Source organism: Misgurnus anguillicaudatus, chromosome 23 (genome assembly GCF_027580225.2).
Source record: "Misgurnus anguillicaudatus chromosome 23, ASM2758022v2, whole genome shotgun sequence".
In the NCBI taxonomy this organism is placed as follows: Eukaryota; Metazoa; Chordata; class Actinopteri; order Cypriniformes; family Cobitidae; genus Misgurnus; species Misgurnus anguillicaudatus.
The window spans coordinates 36,281,148-36,302,336 of NC_073359.2; the positions used below are offsets into that span (position 1 = coordinate 36,281,148).

At 39.3% G+C, this 21,189-nt stretch overlaps 1 protein-coding gene across 1 annotated transcript in view; it reads right to left on the reverse strand.

The window, feature by feature from the left end:
• Positions 1-2,006: 2,006 nt before the first annotated feature.
• The window catches only part of LOC141359280 (cadherin EGF LAG seven-pass G-type receptor 2-like), a 33,584-nt gene continuing 14,401 nt past the window's right edge, over positions 2,007-21,189 (reverse strand). The window contains exons 3-34 of the mRNA XM_073861452.1: positions 18,360-18,582; positions 15,292-15,407; positions 14,765-14,853; positions 12,228-12,385; positions 11,981-12,144; positions 11,775-11,900; positions 11,523-11,686; positions 11,184-11,357; positions 10,956-11,069; positions 9,455-9,629; positions 9,236-9,377; positions 9,033-9,153; positions 8,762-8,945; positions 8,582-8,683; positions 8,403-8,497; positions 7,040-7,249; positions 6,644-6,827; positions 6,208-6,526; positions 5,963-6,130; positions 5,757-5,886; positions 5,472-5,672; positions 5,176-5,350; positions 4,979-5,091; positions 3,762-3,844; positions 3,558-3,684; positions 3,364-3,474; positions 3,163-3,281; positions 3,016-3,080; positions 2,781-2,939; positions 2,545-2,697; positions 2,273-2,465; positions 2,007-2,192 (exon numbers count right to left, since the gene is read on the reverse strand). Of these exons, the coding sequence (XP_073717553.1) occupies positions 2,186-2,192; positions 2,273-2,465; positions 2,545-2,697; positions 2,781-2,939; positions 3,016-3,080; positions 3,163-3,281; positions 3,364-3,474; positions 3,558-3,684; positions 3,762-3,844; positions 4,979-5,091; positions 5,176-5,350; positions 5,472-5,672; positions 5,757-5,886; positions 5,963-6,130; positions 6,208-6,526; positions 6,644-6,827; positions 7,040-7,249; positions 8,403-8,497; positions 8,582-8,683; positions 8,762-8,945; positions 9,033-9,153; positions 9,236-9,377; positions 9,455-9,629; positions 10,956-11,069; positions 11,184-11,357; positions 11,523-11,686; positions 11,775-11,900; positions 11,981-12,144; positions 12,228-12,385; positions 14,765-14,853; positions 15,292-15,407; positions 18,360-18,582 (4,664 nt within the window). The 3' untranslated portion in view covers positions 2,007-2,185. The remainder of the gene's footprint in view (positions 2,193-2,272; positions 2,466-2,544; positions 2,698-2,780; positions 2,940-3,015; positions 3,081-3,162; positions 3,282-3,363; positions 3,475-3,557; positions 3,685-3,761; positions 3,845-4,978; positions 5,092-5,175; positions 5,351-5,471; positions 5,673-5,756; positions 5,887-5,962; positions 6,131-6,207; positions 6,527-6,643; positions 6,828-7,039; positions 7,250-8,402; positions 8,498-8,581; positions 8,684-8,761; positions 8,946-9,032; positions 9,154-9,235; positions 9,378-9,454; positions 9,630-10,955; positions 11,070-11,183; positions 11,358-11,522; positions 11,687-11,774; positions 11,901-11,980; positions 12,145-12,227; positions 12,386-14,764; positions 14,854-15,291; positions 15,408-18,359; positions 18,583-21,189) is intronic.

Below are 21,189 nucleotides of genomic sequence, written 5' to 3' on the forward strand. Positions count from 1 at the left end.
TACGGCCAAATCTCGCGAGATGTTGGGTTTAGAGGATGGAAAACAGCGCTCATCCGGTGAGATTTCACGAGACTTTTGCATTAGCTGTATCCTATCTAGCCACGTCATCCCTGCGTCACTCTATGAGGGATTGTGATGGCAGATTTGTATGAAAATTGTGTTTCTGACGGGAAAGACTTTTAAGCAGATAATCATCTTGTGGGGTTAACTAGTTTACTTGTAAGAAACGCACGAGTATCTGTTGACGTTTATTTCAAACACGTGTGTAATGTTTGCTACATATATTTAGATGTTTGTGACATTACAGGTGTGTGTGTGTGTTTGTATGGCAGATCGAGTAAAACAACAGATTTCTGCAGAGTGAGTAAAACATCTGAATATTAAAACGCTGAGTTTATAAATACGTTCATTAAATAAACATTTAACGTATGTGTGTGCGCGCGTGGATTTAGTGTTGCTCAGATTTCAGACCCTGCGGAAAGGCACGTGAGGTTTGTTGACGTAACTAATGATGAAGAAGAAGATGAGGAGGTACAGTTTATTATTGATCAGCTCTCATTGTAAAGCACATTTTGGGTTTTTTAAACGACTGTACGGTCTGTTTTCTCTGGATAGGTGAGATTGTCGGTGAGCTCCGTCATGCAGTTAGAGGCCCTTCAGATTGTACAGGAGATGAAAAAATGTAAAGTATAGAAACCTGTCCATGTGTTATTGAATAAAACTGATGTGATCGATCACAGCCCCCGTATGTTTACAGCTTACAGATGGAATCTAGGCTTACGTCATCCTCTCACTGTTGACGCGCGAAAACGAATCCGCACCCTGAGGAAGCAAACAGGCGCGATGGGTCAGAGACAGAGATCTGGTTTATGGGACACATTAAGAGACTGGATCTCCCGTTTAATCTCACTGCTGACAGGAGGAGGAGGAGGAAGAATTAGGCCTACAGATGAAGAAGAAAGCACCACAAACCCATAAACACACAGGGTTTGTTCGACTTCATGCGGCGCTGCAAGGAGGAAGACGTCAGGGTGCCGCGAGAGCGAGTCGAAATTAAGCTAACGTATGGTTATCGATTTGCTCTCGCGGTACTTTGACGTCATTCGTCTGACGTTTCTTGCGGCTAAGTATGAAGACGAACAAGCCTAGAAGTCACACAAGTTTAAATATTTATGTTAAATAAAACTCTACAAATAAAGACAAAATATGAAAAACAAACTTTTATTTCAGGTCAGTGTGATGTTTTACAAGGCGTTCCCCCCACGTCTGACGCACCCGTTAAACGCGTTCATAGCAGTGACGTCATGTGTATGAGATGTAAACAGATAAAAATACGGAGTAATATTAATGGTTTTACATCAGGAGTTTATCAAATCCCAAAAATAATCTGTGTGGGGTTTTCAAAGAGACAAAAATCTTTCTACTCATTAACATCATTTTGCGTGATATTTTCTGACAGCTCCTCTCTGTGTATCTGTGACTGTCTGAGATTTAAGGTTTCTTAATAGACAGCATCATTCACACTGATCACATGCTTGTTATCATCTATCATCACGTGGCTCAGTAGTTTATTTTACAGCTAATACAAGTGAAATATCATCATCACATCAAATGTCATTTTATAATACAATATCCATAAAACTGTTAGATTGATGAGTGATGGTGTTGTTGTTTCTTCATAACATCTGTACAACACTGTAACACAACCTCCAAAGATTTTAATGCACATCATTTACAAAATCATTTACAAAGCAACAGCATTATTTCTAAGCTAAAAAATACAAACGTTTTCCTTCAATCAAAATCTTTAAAGTTTGTATAAAATTGTCCCCAAAATGTACAAAAAAAGTGAATCTCAAACATCATATTATTCTCGTGTGATGGGAAGGTCCTGCTGTGTCAGTAGTTTAAGGTTTAAGGATCTTCTTCATGATTTCAGTGCAGATTCTTCAGCTGTCCTTCCTTCACTCCATAAAAAATGCAAATGTACAACAAGTCTGAGAGAGAGAGACCGGTCGCCCTCTTCTGGACAAAATAAATCATAAAAGTGCTTCACTTCATGTATGTAAACAAAAATGTCAAGTCTCTTGAGCGTTTGGCACGGTGTAGATCAGCTGTGAAGTCCAACAGAGGGACAGATCGCTCATCTTCATCACCTCATCGCCATAGTAACCTGCACGCAGCATCAGCACCTGCAAAGACAAACAGCACTGAACATCACAGAACCAAACGATTGTGTGTCTTTCTCACGACTTATAAACATGTGACTCACTCAGATTCAGAAGAGTCACTGTCGAGTGTTTTTCTTCCTACACTCACAGACGCTCCGTTGGAATGATTCGGTTTAGCTCCGCCCCCACCGCGCGAGGAGGCGGAGTCCGGTGGGCTGACAGACAGCTGATTGTGGATGCGATTAATAGCGTTTCTCTCAGCGATGGGTGACAGCTGTTTCTTCTTCAAGATTCCTGCAGGTCAAACACAAATATGTTGTTAATATCCGTTTGTCGTCAGATTTATTTTTTGTATAATATTTGTGGTTCAGACCTCTGTACGTCTGTGTGCTTGGGTTTGGTAAATTAGGCAGCAGCAGGAGGTTTTCTGTCCCATGAGCCTCTGCTTTCTCCGCGGGTTTGGACACCGTCTCTACTTTCAGACGGCCATCAGCTGATCCTGTCTCACCCTCACACAATCCAGCATCTGACAGACAGACGGACGGACGGACGGATGGGTCAGAGAGACAAACACACACAACACAATCAATCACGTATTTCACTTCCTACCGTGCTTCCTGTTGCCATTGGTGATGAGATTTTCCCAGCATTCCTCCTGCTGGAAGTCTCCTTCATCTTCCTCACTGTCAGATGAATGTGTGGAGGCGAATGAGCCGCTCTGATCGTCCTCCAGCTGAGAGAGATCGCTGTCTGAATCTGAATCTTCATCTACACACAATTACACACGTCATTAACACAACTAATAACAGACACTTTATTGTGTAGCAGTGGTTTGTGTGTTTACCGTTGTTCTGCTCTTGTGTGTTGTGTTCATTCAGACTCAAATGACTGCTGGTTAAATCATCTCCTCTGAAAATAAAACACACAAAAACATCATGAGACTCCGTGTGGGTCTGTGTGTGATTGTGTATCTGTGATTGTGTGTTTGTACCCTAAACTGAAGGGCATGTAGTTTTGAAGGCTTTTGCCGCTTTGAGCTCCGTTCAGTGAGACGCTCGATGACAGATGATACAAACGCCCGTCCAGATAGTTACTGTTACAGATAAACGCCTGACAGACACAAACACAATCAGACATCACTCATAATAAACAATAACGCACAACTCTGTGTGTGTGTGTGTGAGAGACTCACTGAAGGTTTAGTTTTGATCACATGATCCGGCTGTTTTCTCCCGCAGCAGTAGCTCATGGCGTCTCGGGCTTCTTTATTAAACACCACACGGAAGAAGAAGATGAAGGGACCCTGTAAACACACACACACGTGCACGTCAGATCCGTTCGTACCGACTGATGACATCACAGCCGATGACATCACAGCTGCTGTACCTGAACGCAGCTGAATCCAGCGAACAGATAATGAAAGAGAATCACGTCGCTGTTGACCGACATCAGTGCCAGGACACACGTGACTGTCACCAGGAACAACACGGCACAAGCTGTCCGGAGCCCCGCCCTGCACAGACCACACCCACAATTAAACACAATGCATTACTGTCGTACAATAATGTACGATCACGGAAGAAAACTCACGCTGGCATCTCTCTCTTCTCACAACTCTTCTGTCTGAGCAAACACGAGGCTCTCGATGCTGTGATGTACAGGAAAACATTCATCTGAAACAAACAAAACATTTCATTCACATTTATTTCTAAATGTGTCGCAAAGCATCTTTACAAAAGGACACAATGTAGAGTACACGTAAAAACAAAATTAATCTTTTATTTATTTATTTTTAAAATAAATAAATAAAAGCTTTGAAAAAAGCTACACATATTTTTTATAAAAACATCTATAAAGATATTAAACATATTAAAAAATAAAAGTAATAAAAAATTTAGAAAAAATGTAAAAAAAAAACATGAACAACATAAAGTTGTCTTTACATTTTTTTAAATGTAATTTTTTTTATATAATAAAAAATATTAAAAAAATAAAAAAAACATGAAAATGTATTATTTAAAATAAAAAATATATATGCATAAAAAAAAAAAATTTAAAATAAAAAAATAAATATATAATATAAAAAAACATGAAAAACATCATTTAAAAGTGTAAAAAAAATCATAGTAATAAAAAATTTAGAAGATTTTGTAAAATATCAAAAATAAAAACATGAAAATATACTATTTAAAACTAAAAAAAATCATATTCATGAATTTTTTTATAATACTAAAAAAATAAATATAATATAAAAACATGAAAATATATTATTACATTAAAAAAAATCATATTCATAAAAAATAAAAGTTTTGATGTAAAATAGTAATTGTATTAAACATGAAATTGTATTATTTTAAAAAAATCATATTCATAAAAAAATATATATATAAAAAAAATCATAGTAATAAAAAATAAAAAATGTAGATTTTTAAAAATATATATAAAAAAATTTAATCATAAAAATATATTATTTAAAACTTTAATAAAATCATATTCATAAAAAATAAAATAATAATAATAAAAAATAAATATGATATTAAAAAACATGAAAATATATTATTTAATTAAAAAAATTCATAGTCATGAAATTATAATTTTAGAAAAAATGTAAAAAGTATAAAAAAACATGAAAAACATATTTAAAAAAAATCCTAGTAATACTAAAATTGAAATGTAGAAACTCTAAAAATCTTGAATATTTGCTGAGTAAGTTTGATGCTCGTCATGTCATCATTATGAAACTTTTTACAGACACAGTGTTGTGTTGTGTTGTGTAAGTGTGTAGCTGAAGTGAAGTGAATACTTACAGACACAACGAAGGCTATGGGTCCTGCAAAGCTCCATATGAGCGTATCATAGAGAGACAGCCAACAAAAATCTGGATTCCCATAACCCTCAGGATCCAAACCTACAGCAAGACCTGAAAGAAACCACACAGATTACACACACTCTTCTGACCTCATCTGATCAACATCAGGTCATGTGTGTGTGTGTGTGTGTGTACCTGTCACAAACGCAGGGACCCCCCAGCCAATCAGATAATAGAATCTCATCGGGCCGTAGTTGATGTCTCTGAGCTCATTCAACATACGATAGACGTGCAGACCCTCCAGAAAGAGCCAAGAGAAGACACACAACCAGAAGAAATGCAGCAGGATCGCTATCAGTGTACACACAAACTACACAAACACACAGAGTAAAACATCATTATACACACATGTAAACAGAGCAGAGAGACAGACAGGACATATGTGTGTGTGTGTGTGTGTGTGTGTGTGTGTGTGTGTGTGTGTGTGTTACCGGATTATCAGCATTATTGATGCCAAAGATGAAGATGATGTTGGAGATGAAGAGCGCGGCTGAGCCGTTGTTGACGATGCTGATCTTGTTACTGTTCATGGTTCTCAGACAGGTGAGGAAGACGATGGTGAGGAAGAGGAAACCCAGCGTGATGCCCACTGAACTCCACGTGATGATCTTTACCGGCAGAATCTCTCCATTCTGAAGTGAGAGACATCAGTGAGTGTGTCTGTGTGTGTTTGTGTGTGTGATGTTTGTGTTATCATGTGTGTGTGTGTGTCTCACCTCTCTGCGTGAGATGTCCATCAGTACAGCAAAGCTGGTCATATGATAACACTGACAGCTGATGTGTGTGATGTTCCTGAAGACCACCTCACAACCTTTAGATGACCAACCACCCTGACCCTGCTGACCACTACACAAACACACACATATACTGTCATATATATCTATATTTGTACATATATACATGTGTGTGTGTGTGTACTTACACAACTGAATGGTTCCAGAAGACACAGATGGGTTTGGATCGCTCCTCACTGCTGATCAGACGAAACTGAACTGTGATTGGTTTATCTAGCGTGTGCTGAAGTAACTCCTCATTATCATGAACCGTTATACTGACAACAGGCGTGTTAATGACCGGACGCTTGGGAACCCTACACACAGACACACACAGTTGTTAGAGTAATTGTCATGTGTTGTGTTGTTGTGTATTGTCTGATGTGTATCTCACCTGAGACTTCTCTTATCAGTGTCGTATCTCTCAGGCAGCAGTGTGGACAGACTGTGAAATATAATCACTCGAGCGATGGCGTCCTGCTCGCTCTCCTCCGGGTGACGTCTCTTCCGACTGGACGTCTGGTTTCTCACGGACTCTGTGACTGGCTCGTTCTGCTGACGGTGACCTTTACCCTCGGGGGCGGGAATGAAGACGGAGTCAGGAAGAGTGACAGCTGTCTCCAGGTCCAGTGGGCGTGGCCCGCGCAGAGACTGATAACGAGGAAGCTTTGCACCAGCAAAATTCATCTTCTCCAAACGATCGATAGAGACAACTACACACACACACACACACACACACATACAGATGCACAAACAATGTTATTAGCATACAGTGAAACTATAAAAACTGTTATTTTTGTGTGTGTTTGTCTGTGTCTGTGTGTGCTTACCAATGTTAGGTGTGATGATAGTGAACGGGTTAAGGTAAGTCTTCCTCATGTTTTGGGCGAGGGTGTTTGTGTACTCCTCAAACTCTCTGAGCAGGGTCGCCGTGCCGCCGTCCGTCTGCTGAATGAGCTGCCAATGACTGCGAGTGTCAGCTGACAGCACAGCACTGCCCACATGCATCAGATGCTGCAGAAGTGACCAATCACAGATCAGACATCAGGTCAGCAGCTGAACAGGTCTGAAGAATGATAACTAGCACTGAAAGTTAACTAACTAGTTGCTAGAACCATTGCTGGGACCTCCAACATCCCCAATCCTCAGCTGTTCTGTTATCATTTATTAAATAAGACAGATGTGTGTGTGTGTGTGTGTGTGTTTGTGTGTGTGTGTGTGTGTACCTCATTGAACAGTACGTCTTGAGTAGCAGTGAGGTTGAAGCCCTGCTGTCTGCTCTCGTGCTGAAGGATGGAGCGGATCAGCTGATATGTGATCTTCACATCACTACCGTAAAACTCTTTGGTGTTCTGTGTGGCGTTAAACAGAAACGCTGCGGTCTGCTGAACGTTACTGGAGTCTATGAGTGACGCGTTTCTTCCTATACGCTCCGCCTGCAATACAAACACCTGTCAGCACACAGACCAAAGGATTGACAGACAGACAGACAGACGGACAGACAAACAAACAGACGAACAGACAAACAAACAGACAAACAAACAAACAGACAGACAGACAGACAGACAGACAGACGGACAGACAAACAAACAAATGGACAGACAGACAGGCAGACAAACGAACAAACAAACAAAAAAATGGACGGACAAACAAACAGACAGACGGACAGACAAACGAACAAACAAATGGACAGACAAACAAACAGACAAACAAACGGACATACAGACAAACAAACAGACGGACAGACAGACAGACAAATGAACAAACAAATGGACAGACAAACAAACAGACGGACAGACAAACAAATGGACGTACAGACAAACAAACAGACAGACGGACAGACAAACAAACAAACAGACGGACAAACAGACAGACGAACAAACAGGCAGACAGAAAAATGGACGGAAGGACGAACAGACAGATGGACATACAGACGGACGGACAGACGTACAGACAAACAACCAGACGGACAGACAAACAGACGGACATACAGACAGACAGACGGACAGACAAACAAACAGACAGACGGACAGACAAACAAACAAACAGACGGACAAACAGACAGACAAACAAACAGACAGACAGACAGAAAAATGGACGGAAGGACGAACAGATGGACGTACGAACAGACAGATGGACAGACAGACAAACAAACAAACAGATGGACGGACAGACGAACAAATAGACAGACAGATGAACAAACAAACTGACGGACAGATGGACAGGCAGACTGACACACAGACAGGCGAAAACAAATAGACAGACAGACAAACAAATGGACGGACAGAAAAACAGACGGACGGACAGACAGACAAACAAACAGACGGACGAACAAACAAACGGACGGACAAACAAACGGACGGACAAACAAACGGACGAACACACAGACTGAGAAACAGACAGACAGATGAACAAATAGATGGACAAATAAGCAGACGGACAGACAGACAAACAGACGGATCGATGGACAAACAGACAGACGAATCGACGGACAGACAGGCGGATGGACAAACAAACAAACGGACAGAAAGACAGGTGGATGAATGGACCCACAGACATGTGGACAAACAGTCATCAGCAGATCCTCACCAGTGTTTTGAGTTTACTGAAGCTGACAGATGTGCAGTTAAAGAGGTTTGGTGACAGCCAGCCTTTGTGTTCATCACAGTGACGGATCGCTGTACCTGCACACACAAACACACAACACTGTTTAACAACATCACACACATCTACACTCATAACACTTTAACTTCTTTAGACACTCGTACCCATAGATCCTTTAGGACACGAGACCGCCGCCGGTAAACCAAATTTAGTTCTGGACCACCAGATCCCAGCTTCTATAGCCTGAGGACAGCTGTCATAGATGACTAAAGCACACAAGACACACGTCAGATTACAACAATCACATAACAACAATCACACATGTGTGCGTGTTAAAGTCTGACCTTCACAGCCATTGGACGAGACCTCAGCGAATGGATTATCACATCGGTCACACTGACGGCCGATGACGCCCGGTTTACACTGACACAAACCGCTTTCACGATCACACGTGCGAGAAAACGAACCCACAGAGTAACAGTCACACAACAGACACACATCACTGCCAACCGGCCGATAGTGATTCTCCTGAACAACACACACAACAAACATGACTTAATGTTAAAGCTGAGCCGTTAGATTTATATATCTCAAGAAGATATATTTCACAGTTACCTTGCAGCGACACGCTCCAGTCGTCTTATTACAGTCAGAGTCGAATCCTTTTGAGGTCTCACAGTTACACGGACCGCATGACTTCTCACCCCACCATCCACGAGGACACGGCACATCCATCCTGACACAAACACACACACACGTTACACACACATCACCTCACTGTCAGAACTTCTCAAATACATCATCAAGTTGCTTCTTACTTTTTCTCGCAATATTGGCCGAAGTAGTTGCTAGGACAGTTACACACGTATCCATGGGCGGAGCTTGGTTTTCTGCTGCAAGCCGATTGGTGCTCACAAGGGTTGAGAGCACAGACGTCGGTACAGTTATTGCCATAGTAACCTAAAAACAGAAACATATGAATAAAGACGTGACACATCAGTAGCAAATATACAGTATAAACACATGACATGACTGACCCGTGTGACACGTGCACGAATACGAGTCCCACTCCTTCATACAGTAACTGTGTAATGGACACGGGTTTGATCCGCAGGGGTCTGGAAGACTGCAGCCTGACTCAACGTTTATAACATGAGCCTGATGCATGCTGGTAAATACAGGAGACGATGAGGATTCACCCAAACGCAAACCCTGTGGATGATTCACATACAATAAGTGTTAATCACAGATGCTATAAATCATAGATGCTGCAAATCATAGATGCTATAAAATCATAGATGCTATAAAATCGTAGATGCTGTAAAATCGTAGATGCTGTAAAATCATAGATGCTATATATCATAAATGCGGAAAATCATAGATGCTGTAAATCATAGATGCTGTGTATCATAGATGCTATAAATTCATAGATGCTATAAATTCATAGATGCTATAAATCATAAATGCGGAAAATCATAGATGCTGTAAATCATAGATTCTGTAGATCATAGATGCTATAAATTCAGAGATGCTGCAAATCATAGATGCTGTAAAATCATAGATGCTGTAAAATCATAGATGCTGTAAATCATAGATGCTGTAGATCATAGATGCTGTGTATCATAGATGCTGTAAATTCATAGATGCTGTAGATCATAGATGCTGTGTATCATAGATGCTGTAAATCATAGATGCTATAAATTCATAGATGCTACAAATCATAGATGCTGCAAATCATAGATGCTGTAAAATCATAGATGCTGCAAATCATAGATGCTATAAATCACAGATGCTGTAGATCATAGATGCTGTGTATCATAGATGCTGTAAATCATAGATGCTGTAGATCATAGATGCTATAAATTCATAGATGCTATAAATCATAAATGCGGAAAATCATAAATGCTGTAAATCATAGATGCTGTAAATCATAGATGCTGTAAATCATAGATGCTATAAATTCAGAGATGCTGCAAATCATAGATGCTGTAAAATCATAGATGCTGTAGATCATAGATGCTGTAAATCATAGATGCTGTAGATCATAGATGCTGTGTATCATAGATGCTGTAAATTCATAGATGCTGTAGATCATAGATGCTGTGTATCATAGATGCTGTAAATCATAGATGCTATAAATTCATAGATGCTACAAATCATAGATGCTGCAAATCATAGATGCTGTAAAATCATAGATGCTGCAAATCATAGATGCTGTAAAATCATAGATGCTGTAAATTATAGATACTGTAAAATCATAGATGCTGTTAATCATAGATACTGTAAAGTAATAGATACTGTTAATCATAAATGCTGCAAATCATAGATGCTGTAAATCATAGATACTGTAAAATCATAGATGCTGTTAATCATAAATGCTGTAAATAATACATGCTATAAAATCATAGATGCTGTAATTTAAATCATAGATACTGTAAAATGACAGATGCTGTAAATCATAGTTGCTATAAAATCATAGAAACTTTAAAATCAGAAGTTATTATAATAGCATTTACTGTGTGTGTGTGTGTTTATTACCTGAACACATCCTGTGAATCCGTTCATGATTTGATTCTTGTCGTCTGTGACTCCACCGACACTGAGCATCTTTATTTTCACTCCCTGTATCTGTGAGTCCAGCTGCATGGATGACTGCAGACACAATAACACAACATCAGTGTGTTGAGCTCTAAACCTCACGTGTGAACTCTCTCTCTCTCTCTCTCTCTCTCTCTCTCTCTCTCTCTCTCTCTCTCTCTCTCTCACCGTATACAGGCCATGATCCAGAGTCAGTACGGCTGTGATCGAACCCTCCGCTGAACCTCTCAGCTCCAGCTCAATGTCATGCCACTGACCATCATCCACTGTGACATCATCAACACGAGACACGGTCGAGTCTTCACCACGCTGGACGACCATCACGACACGACCACCCCGCAGCTAAACACAAACACCAGATAAACATTATCATTTACAATCTCTATGTAGTGTTGAGTGAATGAGGTGTAATAACACAACTGTCCAGCAGGTGGAGCTCTAGAGTCAAATGTGCACCTGCTCAGTCACATAAACAACACAGAGACACAACTTTGTGTATGTGTTCACCTGTATGGTCAGGTTGTGATGTCCTGAACTGATGTACAGTATTGTTGCTCTCATTTGTCTCGTGCGGAACATGAACTCCAGATTCCAGGGAATGGTTACCACGACGGCCAGATTATTCCATGACAACAGACTGTTGCCTTGGAAACGCAGAGGGTTTGGCATCACTGCAGACAGATAGGGAGAGAGAGATTTATGATCGATCTGACCAGTGGTTTCATCTCACCGTCCGCAGGGTCTCGGTTTTTCTCGTACCTTTCTCACAGTTGCGTCCTCCGAACCCCAGAGGGCAGTGACAGCTGAATGAACCCCACTCATCCACACACGATCCTCCGTTCAAACACGGATTATTACTGCAGATCTGACGCTTCGCTGAACAACCTGACAGATCAACATTCACATCCGTCAACTTCACATCTGTTCCGTATTCAGTCAGTTAATAATCTCTGACGTCTTCTCACCCGGTAACGTTCCGTTATTAGCGATGAAACCGGCCATGTCGATCTGTCTGTTGTCGATGCGCAGGTCCTTCATGCAGCCGATGAACTGCCGGTTCTGAACGGGGAATTCCTCGGGAAGTTTGGGAACGCCGCCCAGCAGCAACGGACCCGTTAGATCTAAAGACCTGTGCGGAAAACAAATAAAGTCACGCGTCAAACTATGATTTATTTTTATTTATGAAGTGACATCATAGTCATGCATAATTACTTCTTAGATCCTGATTGGCTGCCCTGGGCAGAGCACGAATAATTTCCAATCACATGACCGAATCGCAGAGCAACAGATGTGTCGCAGTTATCCACCGTTACCACGACAACCTTCTGATCAGATGGACCCTGAGGAAGACCAGCACGATTCAGGACGGGCTGAGAGAAAGAGAGAGAGAGATGAACACACCCACAAACACAATAGTGACCCAAAGTTAATGAATGATCTCATCACTAACGGGTCATGACCCTTTTCAGACTGACCTCACTAAACAGGTCACACAAACGCACAGACGCGCACACACAGACACACAGAGTGTGTTTAAATCAACCAATCAGAGCATCTTAGAGTCTAAAAGAGACTTTTAATTGGTTAAAATACAATTTTAGTCTCATAGAGATCTATATACACTACTGCACTACATCTGTCATGTGACCTGTATGTCCTTTGACCTATGATGTAATCACAACAACTGTGACCATAATTTACTTATGCGTTGTTTAACAAGTACGAATAAAATAATCAGGAGAAATGCAATTTCTTAAAACCTAAATCACTCAAAATGGCGTCTACTTCATATGTTCCCTGTGTTTTCATTTAATTTATTGTTTTAATTTTGTGTCTCCTCAGCTCGCATGACATCATAGGATAGTAAAGTGTCCATCAAATCTATCTGAAAGTACTGGATCATCCTATTACTTTATCACTAGTTCAGATACACTACTGACCTGTGCTGATCACACATCAGTTTACATAACACAACACATCTGTCTGACTTGCATGTGGTTTTATGTCTTGAATTTATTTGTCTGTACAAACACTGACAACCCCTTAAGAAAACACAAATACACTTCTTAGTGTGTGTGTGTGTGTGTGTGTGTGTGTGTGTGTGTAGTTGTAGGCATTGTGTACTGAATGGTCGTACGGGGGAGCAGAAAGCATGATGTCATTAACACACACACACAGACACACAAACACTGAACCTGTCCTACATTTGATACACGCAAGCCTCCGGCCAGAGACCACACAGCAGTGATCATGACCTACTGTACACGTGTGTGTGTGTGTGTGTGTGTGTGTGTGTGTGTGTGTGTGTGTGTGTGTGTGTTTGTGTGTGTGTGTGTGTTTGTGTGTGTGTGTGTGTGTGCGGTTACATGACTAAAATATAGTAAAAAAACTGAAAACGTTTTCCTTTCTGTTTTTGATTTCTGATATGTGAGCTGTTTTCTAAGCTTATATGTGCATTACTTCAGTGTTTGTTGTAAATGTTAAATATGGTACGTGGCCCCTTTAAGAGTAACAGTATGATGTTGCTCTCCTTCAGTTTGCACTAATCAGGTTCTTATAAACGTGTATTTAAAAAAATGCTATTTAATGTTACTGAAACATGAATGGAGATTGTGTAAGTAACATAAAGTATGTACTAAGTATGTACTTTACGAGTTTATTAATCATAAGTGCAGGTTCGTGGCTAATATAAACCCTTTGACTGGCAGGTCTGTGTTGAGATAAATATTATATATTATTCATATTAAATGCAGTGAAGGAGAAGTCTGTGTTGAGATTGTGTGAGAACAGCCATGGATTGAGTTTCTTTCTGATAATAACCACAACACAGAGCGAAGGTGCAGATCAGTCACACCGACCAGTAGATGGCGATGTAAGTTTGTAAAGAAACATTACACACCTGCACACATACACATTCTCCTAAAGAGAGATAGATACAAACAATCAACAAAAACATACAGCAGTTTTGTTTATATGGACGATGAGGTCGATTTACAAGTGATTTTATGAAATACTGCTATGCATATGAAGTAACCGTTTTATAAACGCAATAAGCCCCACAAAGCAGTGCATTTTATAACAGCTAAGGGGCACGACGCTAAGTGGAGTGCCTAAAACCCCCTTAGCTAACCCTAACCTGTTAGAAAATGCACTGGTAACCCACTGCTTTGCGGGGCTTATTGCTTTATTATACCACGGGTCTGTTGAATGCTGCATTCTGATTGGCTGAGAAATGTTCTATGGGTGTTGATTATTTTTCTGTAAACCGCACACCTATCTTTTCAAATGTCTTAAAAATAGGCACCAGAGCAATGTTTGTGGTAACCGTGGTATAAGCGGAATAATTGACTCCGGTCCTTTGAATTATTTAAAAATAATGCACACCTGCGGTGTAACGGCACTCCGCTTCGCGTCGTGCCGCATTACCACCTTGGTGTGCATTATTTTCTTATAATTCAATGGCCCGTCGTCAATTATTCCTTACATAAACTCTTGAGTATCTTGAGTAGCACAAACACTCCTGTAGACCGCCATTGTTTGTTATACTTGCACATGACGTCACCATTATCACAGATTCATGTTTATGTAGTTTACACAGATATAAGAAGGTGTCGTTATCAAAAACTTGCAGTTTTTTGTAGGAATTTCACATGGTTTTCATGTAAACAAACAGGCAAACTTTTTGCAGTTTATGGTTAAAATCATTGTGTAAACGTTCTCTCAGTCGTGTGTGTTTCAATGATTCTTACCTTGTTATAATAATGAACGTGCGCTGTGTGCCATTGGCCGTCAGAGACTCCGCCCGGGATAAAAGGTGACACAGTTGTTTTAGTTTCACCTGCAGGGGGTCAAAGGTCACAAAGATATGACATCGTACCAATATTTTAATCAGCAGATTCTTATGGAGCGTACACATTGAATGCAAATTCAACAATTTGCATGAGTAGATTAGATACAAAGTCATATATGCAAAGACATAAATAAACTAAACTCAAGTGAGGCGATGCATATGATGGGAATTGTCAAAAAACATGAAATGTTTCAGTTAAAAATATTCAACTCAAGCAAAAATTCACATGACACAAAGTAAAATCCCGCGAGTAATCCAGAGCGAGCAATGTGATGCTTTTATTTTGTACACAACATTAAATTCAGATCAGATTATTCATGATTTCTTTTATTTTTTAAACTTTAATAAATATATTTCTACTGTTTTATAAATGCAGTCAGTTATATTTGAACGCTGTACTGTGTATTATGTGTGTGTGATGTTTACCTGCGGAGAATGTGAGTTGAATCTGTTGGTTGATGATCTCGAGAGCGATGAAGTCGTGTTTCTCATTAAAGCGACCGTTATACAGCAACAAACCATTCGGCTCTCGACTCGCAAACCTGAAGAAGAAAACAACAAAGAGATTTAACACAGATTACATGATGTTGTGTGTGTGTGTGTTTGTTTGACAGGTATCTCATTTATAAAGTTAAAGTAGGTCAGACGGCAGCTCTGTTTGTGTTGTTCAAACATCTCACAGCGAGTAAAAATAACACAAAACAAGCTGCTGTTAGTCTGAGGATACACACACATGATGATGATGATGATGATGATGATGATGTTTTATTAGAAATACTGTAGTCCTGCTGTGGGCTTTAGAGATGTTGACCTGCTTACTGAGGAGAATAATCACATCTCCAGAGACACACAACATATACGCACACGTGTGCGTGCACACACAAACACACGGAGCACATATAAGATCTCTTCTTGTGTCCTTTATTTCTCCTTCACTTCTTGCATTGCAAACGTTGCATTGTTTCAAAGCAGCTTTACAAGAAAGACAAAGACAAGAAACCACAGAAAACTGGAAAATGATCACATAAATACTATAGAGAATAAATAGCACAAGAGATTATGATCTAATACAATCATATATAGATTTTCTTCCATTATCAAACATTTAAATATATGATAAATAACAGGCATCATATTAAACTCTACATGTCTGTTCATCTTATATTGAAATGGCCCTTAAAAGAGCATGAGTTTGACGTAACATAAATGATTTGCAATAATATCATGAACAGCAGTGTAAAAAGCACAAATAAATGATATCACCATCATAACAGTGCTTTATAAACATCTTAAAGCTTTATAATGCAAGTAAATGGTGTCTTAATCTTGTGAAAGCGAGTTGGCCGCTACTAGAAGCTAGTTATTAAAGCAATAAGCCCCGCAAAGCAGTCGGTTACCAGTGCATTTTATAACAGCTAAGGGGCGTTGTTAGGCACGACGCTTAGCTGTTATAAAATGCACTGTAACCGCACTGCTTTGCGGGGCTTATTGCGTTTATAAAACGGTTACTTCATATGCATAGCAGGATTTCATAAAATAAAACACAAATAATGTGTAATAGTACAAATATTACTCTTCTGCCAAACAAAGTAGTTCCTCAGAATCAAGTGTGACTGAAACAGAGCGCAGTTCACAAACAACACAGATGCAGCAAAGACACAATGAAAATATGATTTAAGACTGTGGTGTTTACTTTTATAAATCACCATTTATCTAAAAAATACATTAACATTATATATTATATTGTGCAATTGTTGAAGTGATGATCAAATATGCGTGGAAGCATGCTTAACTCTTTCCCCGTCAGCGTTTTTTTTTTTTTAAGTTGCCACCCAGTTTTAGTTGAATGCCTTACAGAAATGATCTTCTTTAAATAAACATAAAATATATAAAATAAAAGAACAGACGCTCCGCTTTAAAAAAAAGTTTCATCCTACCTTCATTTGTTCTCTTATCACCGCTCATATTTTCAGCTAAAAGCGGAGATAATTACATTTTTGTGAAGAACTTTTGTAAGAGATCAGAACAATACTACACTGTGTTTTCAGTGTTGAGTGAATGCGTCAGTGTTTAAGTTGGGTAAGATCGCCCTCTAGTGGATAGCGGACCTATGAATTTGAGGTAGAAACTCCTCAGAGAACGTTTTCGACGAGATGACTCAACAATATTTTAGGGATGCACCGATAGGATTTTTTGGGGCCGATACCGATTTAAACAGACAACTTCTGGCCGATGCCGATATTAAACACTTGTATACAATACTATACAGTTGGTCTATAAGCTAGTTTATTTCTGCATCAAATTATTTTTACTGAACATGGATTGAATCTAATTAACATTCAACTGACCAACATAATAAGAGAGGCACAAATTAAGCTCAAACAAATATAATAAGACAACATGACAACCTTCAAAGGTGGTTTTTGCTATTCAGCATTTATTTAATTAACAACTAATTTTTTTTACATATAATGGATTTCTTTATGCAGTTAATTAATAAACAATAGGTATCGGCCTTTCTCATGCTATTGCTGATGGTTTCAAATTCATCAAAAATCGGCCGATAAATATCGACGGTCGATAAATATCGGTGCATCAGAACAATATTTATCGACATTTATCTGGATATCGCCATTAATTGTGCAATTGTATACAAATAAAAAATATGATTAAAGACTGTGGTGTTTATTTTCATAAATCAGTACGCAGTAACAGTGGCGCAGTGATACTTATGTAATGCGGTCTGAACCGTGGGTTTACCGGGTATTTTATCACGACTTAGAACATGCTTCAACCAATCAGAATGAAGAACCAGAACTGGCGTTAAATATAATTTATAACGTTTTAAATAACTTTTATTTACAAAGTCGCATGAATTCCCATCAGAGGAGTTTATTACAGCCCTGGAGCTGTGGATTACGTCTGTGATGGATGAACTTTTGAGTTTTAAATCAGAAGCACCATTTACTGCCATTATAAAGCTTGAAACAGTCATAACTTCATGAGTTCATTGTCATTTTTGGGTGAACTATCTCTTTAAATGCTTTACCAAACACATACAAAACTTTCACAGATAGTCGACTCATCATTGTGTCTGTTTAACGTTTAATCTCTATCTATTCTGATTGGACTGTGAAGAAACTTTTGACTTCTGAACATTACAAGTAAAACAGAATCACTTTAAGCTCTTCTGTGTCGAGTCTACAGCAGAGACACAAACACACACAGACACACACACACACACACACAGAGTCTCTATAGAGAAACTAAACAGATTACTGACAGAGCATTCATCAGCAAACAGCCGTGAGACAAGCAGAGAAAGAAAAGCAGTAAAGCAGAGACAGAAGAGTGACTCTTCAACATGACCTCTGTCAGACGAGTTAAAAGACCAAACAACTTCAGATTCATGCTGATTTGACTTCAATAATCTCCTGACGACATACAAACATTACGTAACAAACACACAACTATTATACATGTTTAATACTCACGAGAGCTTCAGCGTGAAGTGAAATCTCTGACGAAGACCTCTGAATGTGATGAAGGATTGTGGTGGGAAGTTTCTGGAGCTCACGGAGCAGAACGGCTTCTCAAATCCTCCAGACGGACACTCGCACTTAAATCCACCAACCAACAGATTGACACACGTCCCACCGTTCCTACACACCGCATCAGTACAGCGACCGGAGCGAGATGAGATCTCACACCTCTCACCTGTCAGACAGACACACAAACACAAACAGACAGACACAGACAGACACAAACACAGACAGACAGTTTAACAGTCTGGTTTATTGTCAGAGTATTTCTTGTAAAAATCCTAAGGAGAAATAAAACTATAAATGCATCTTTTTAATTATCTGTTCTTGTGATAATCTGTGTGTGTGTTTGTGTGTGTGTGTGTGTGTGTTTGTGTGTGTGTGATTGTGTCAGGACAAAGCCGGCACTGTTAGACACACAAAAGTCAATTTGCTACGCTCATCATAACAGAAAGATTTATCTGTGCACAAATCAAACAATGTTTCCTGTTTACACACACACACATACGCACACACACGCGCGCATACATACACGCATACATACACGCGTGCACACGCACTCATAGTTTAACATGATGATAAAGTGTGTGTAATGAAATATTAATGTGTTGTGTGTTAGATTGTGAAGGTCTTTGATGTGAAATGAGGTCAGGGGTTTACATCAAACAGATCTGTGCTCATAAATATTCATCTGAGAGAGTTGAAGCCATCGACTGAACAATAAAAACTCAATCCTTACACCTGTCTGTGACCTTTAACACTCAATACAACACTTACAAACACATTTACATCACAACACTTCATTCATTCAACAATCATCAGTCCTGATCACTGATACAGCAAATCATTCAACACACCTGAGATTCACTACAACACATGAGCTCATGTAAAAGATTCATACTGAGTGAATCAAATGAATCATTTCTGAGAGTCTATTTTAAATGAATAGAGAGAGATGTGTGTTGTGTTGTGTGATGTGAAGTTCATGAGCTCATCTGGAGTTCAGTGTGAGATATTAGATGTTGAACATCTACACAACATCTACATCAATTATTAACACACTTTAACTCCACTGCCGAGTATAAATCATTCATCTTATCAAACTGAACAAATCTCATGAGAGATGAGACTGTCACTGACACACATACTCCTACACAACACACACACACACACACACACACACACACACATACATACACACACAAGCTGTATAAGAGCAGCTGGCAGCCCTGCAGGAGACAGACAGACACTTTCTGCTGTGTTTAATACACAATATTCTCCTGATAACACACACACACACATATTTCATAGACATACACTGTTTTATATCAGTTTATATCTACTAAACTTGAAGCAGTGTACTTTATGAAATCATGTATCATGAAAATGATCTAAAATGCTTTACTGTATTAGTGAGGACCAAATCTGGCCCACACACCTGAACACCTACACAACACTCTTGTGTGAAAGAAACCACCTACACACACACACACACACACACACACACACACACACACACACACACACACACACACACACACACACACACACACACAGAAAGAGAGAAAACGCACTTTATCTAGAGGATTATATTCAGAAAGAATAAGAGCTGGTGTGTTAAAATGAACACAAGACTCAGCAATCACATCAGAACACAAATATTTCCTTCCACTAAATCACAAAATTACTGTCACTTTCTTTCTCTCTCCTCTCAGTTCATCTCACAATCACATATGTCTCATCACATCATCACATCATGAAATCTCACAGTCACATCTCATTTTCACATCTTATTATCACATCATCACATTTCATATCACATCTCATCATCACATTTCATTTCACATCTCACCATCACATCACATCTCATTTTCACATCTTATGATCACATCATCACATTTCATATCACATCTCATCATCACATCTCACCATCACATCACATCTCATCACATCTCATCATCTCATCTCATCATCACATCACATCTCATCTCATCATCACATCTCATCATCTCATCATCATATCTCATCCCATCTCATCTCATCTCATCCTCATATTTCACATCACATCTCATCATTACATCTCATCAAAGCATCACATTATCAAATCTCAACATCACATCTCATCGCATCATTACATCTCATCAAAGCATCACATCACATCATCACCTCATCTCATCACATCACCTCATCTTATCACATCACATCTAATCATTACATCACATCTCATCTCATCATAACATCTCATCACTACATGACCTCACACCATTACATCTCATCAAATCACATCACCTCATATCATCATATCATCACATCACCACATCTCATCATTACATCTCATGAAATCTCATCACCTCATCACATCACATCACATCTCATCTCATCTCATCATCACATCATCACATCTCATCACATTACATCACCTCATTTCATCTCATCACATCATCATCACATCATATCTCATCATCACATTACATCACCTCACCTCATCACATCACATCTCATGTCATCTCATCATACCATCTCATCACATTACATCACCTCACCTCATCACATCTAATCATTACATCACATCACATTTCATCTCATCATAACATCTCATCGCTACATCTCATCAAATCACATCACCTCATCTCATCATATCATCACATCACCACATCTCATCATTACATCTCATGAAATCTCATCACCTCATCACATCACATCACATCTCATCTCATCTCATCTCATCTCATCTCATCTCATCTCATCATCACATCTCATCACATTACATCACCTCATTTCA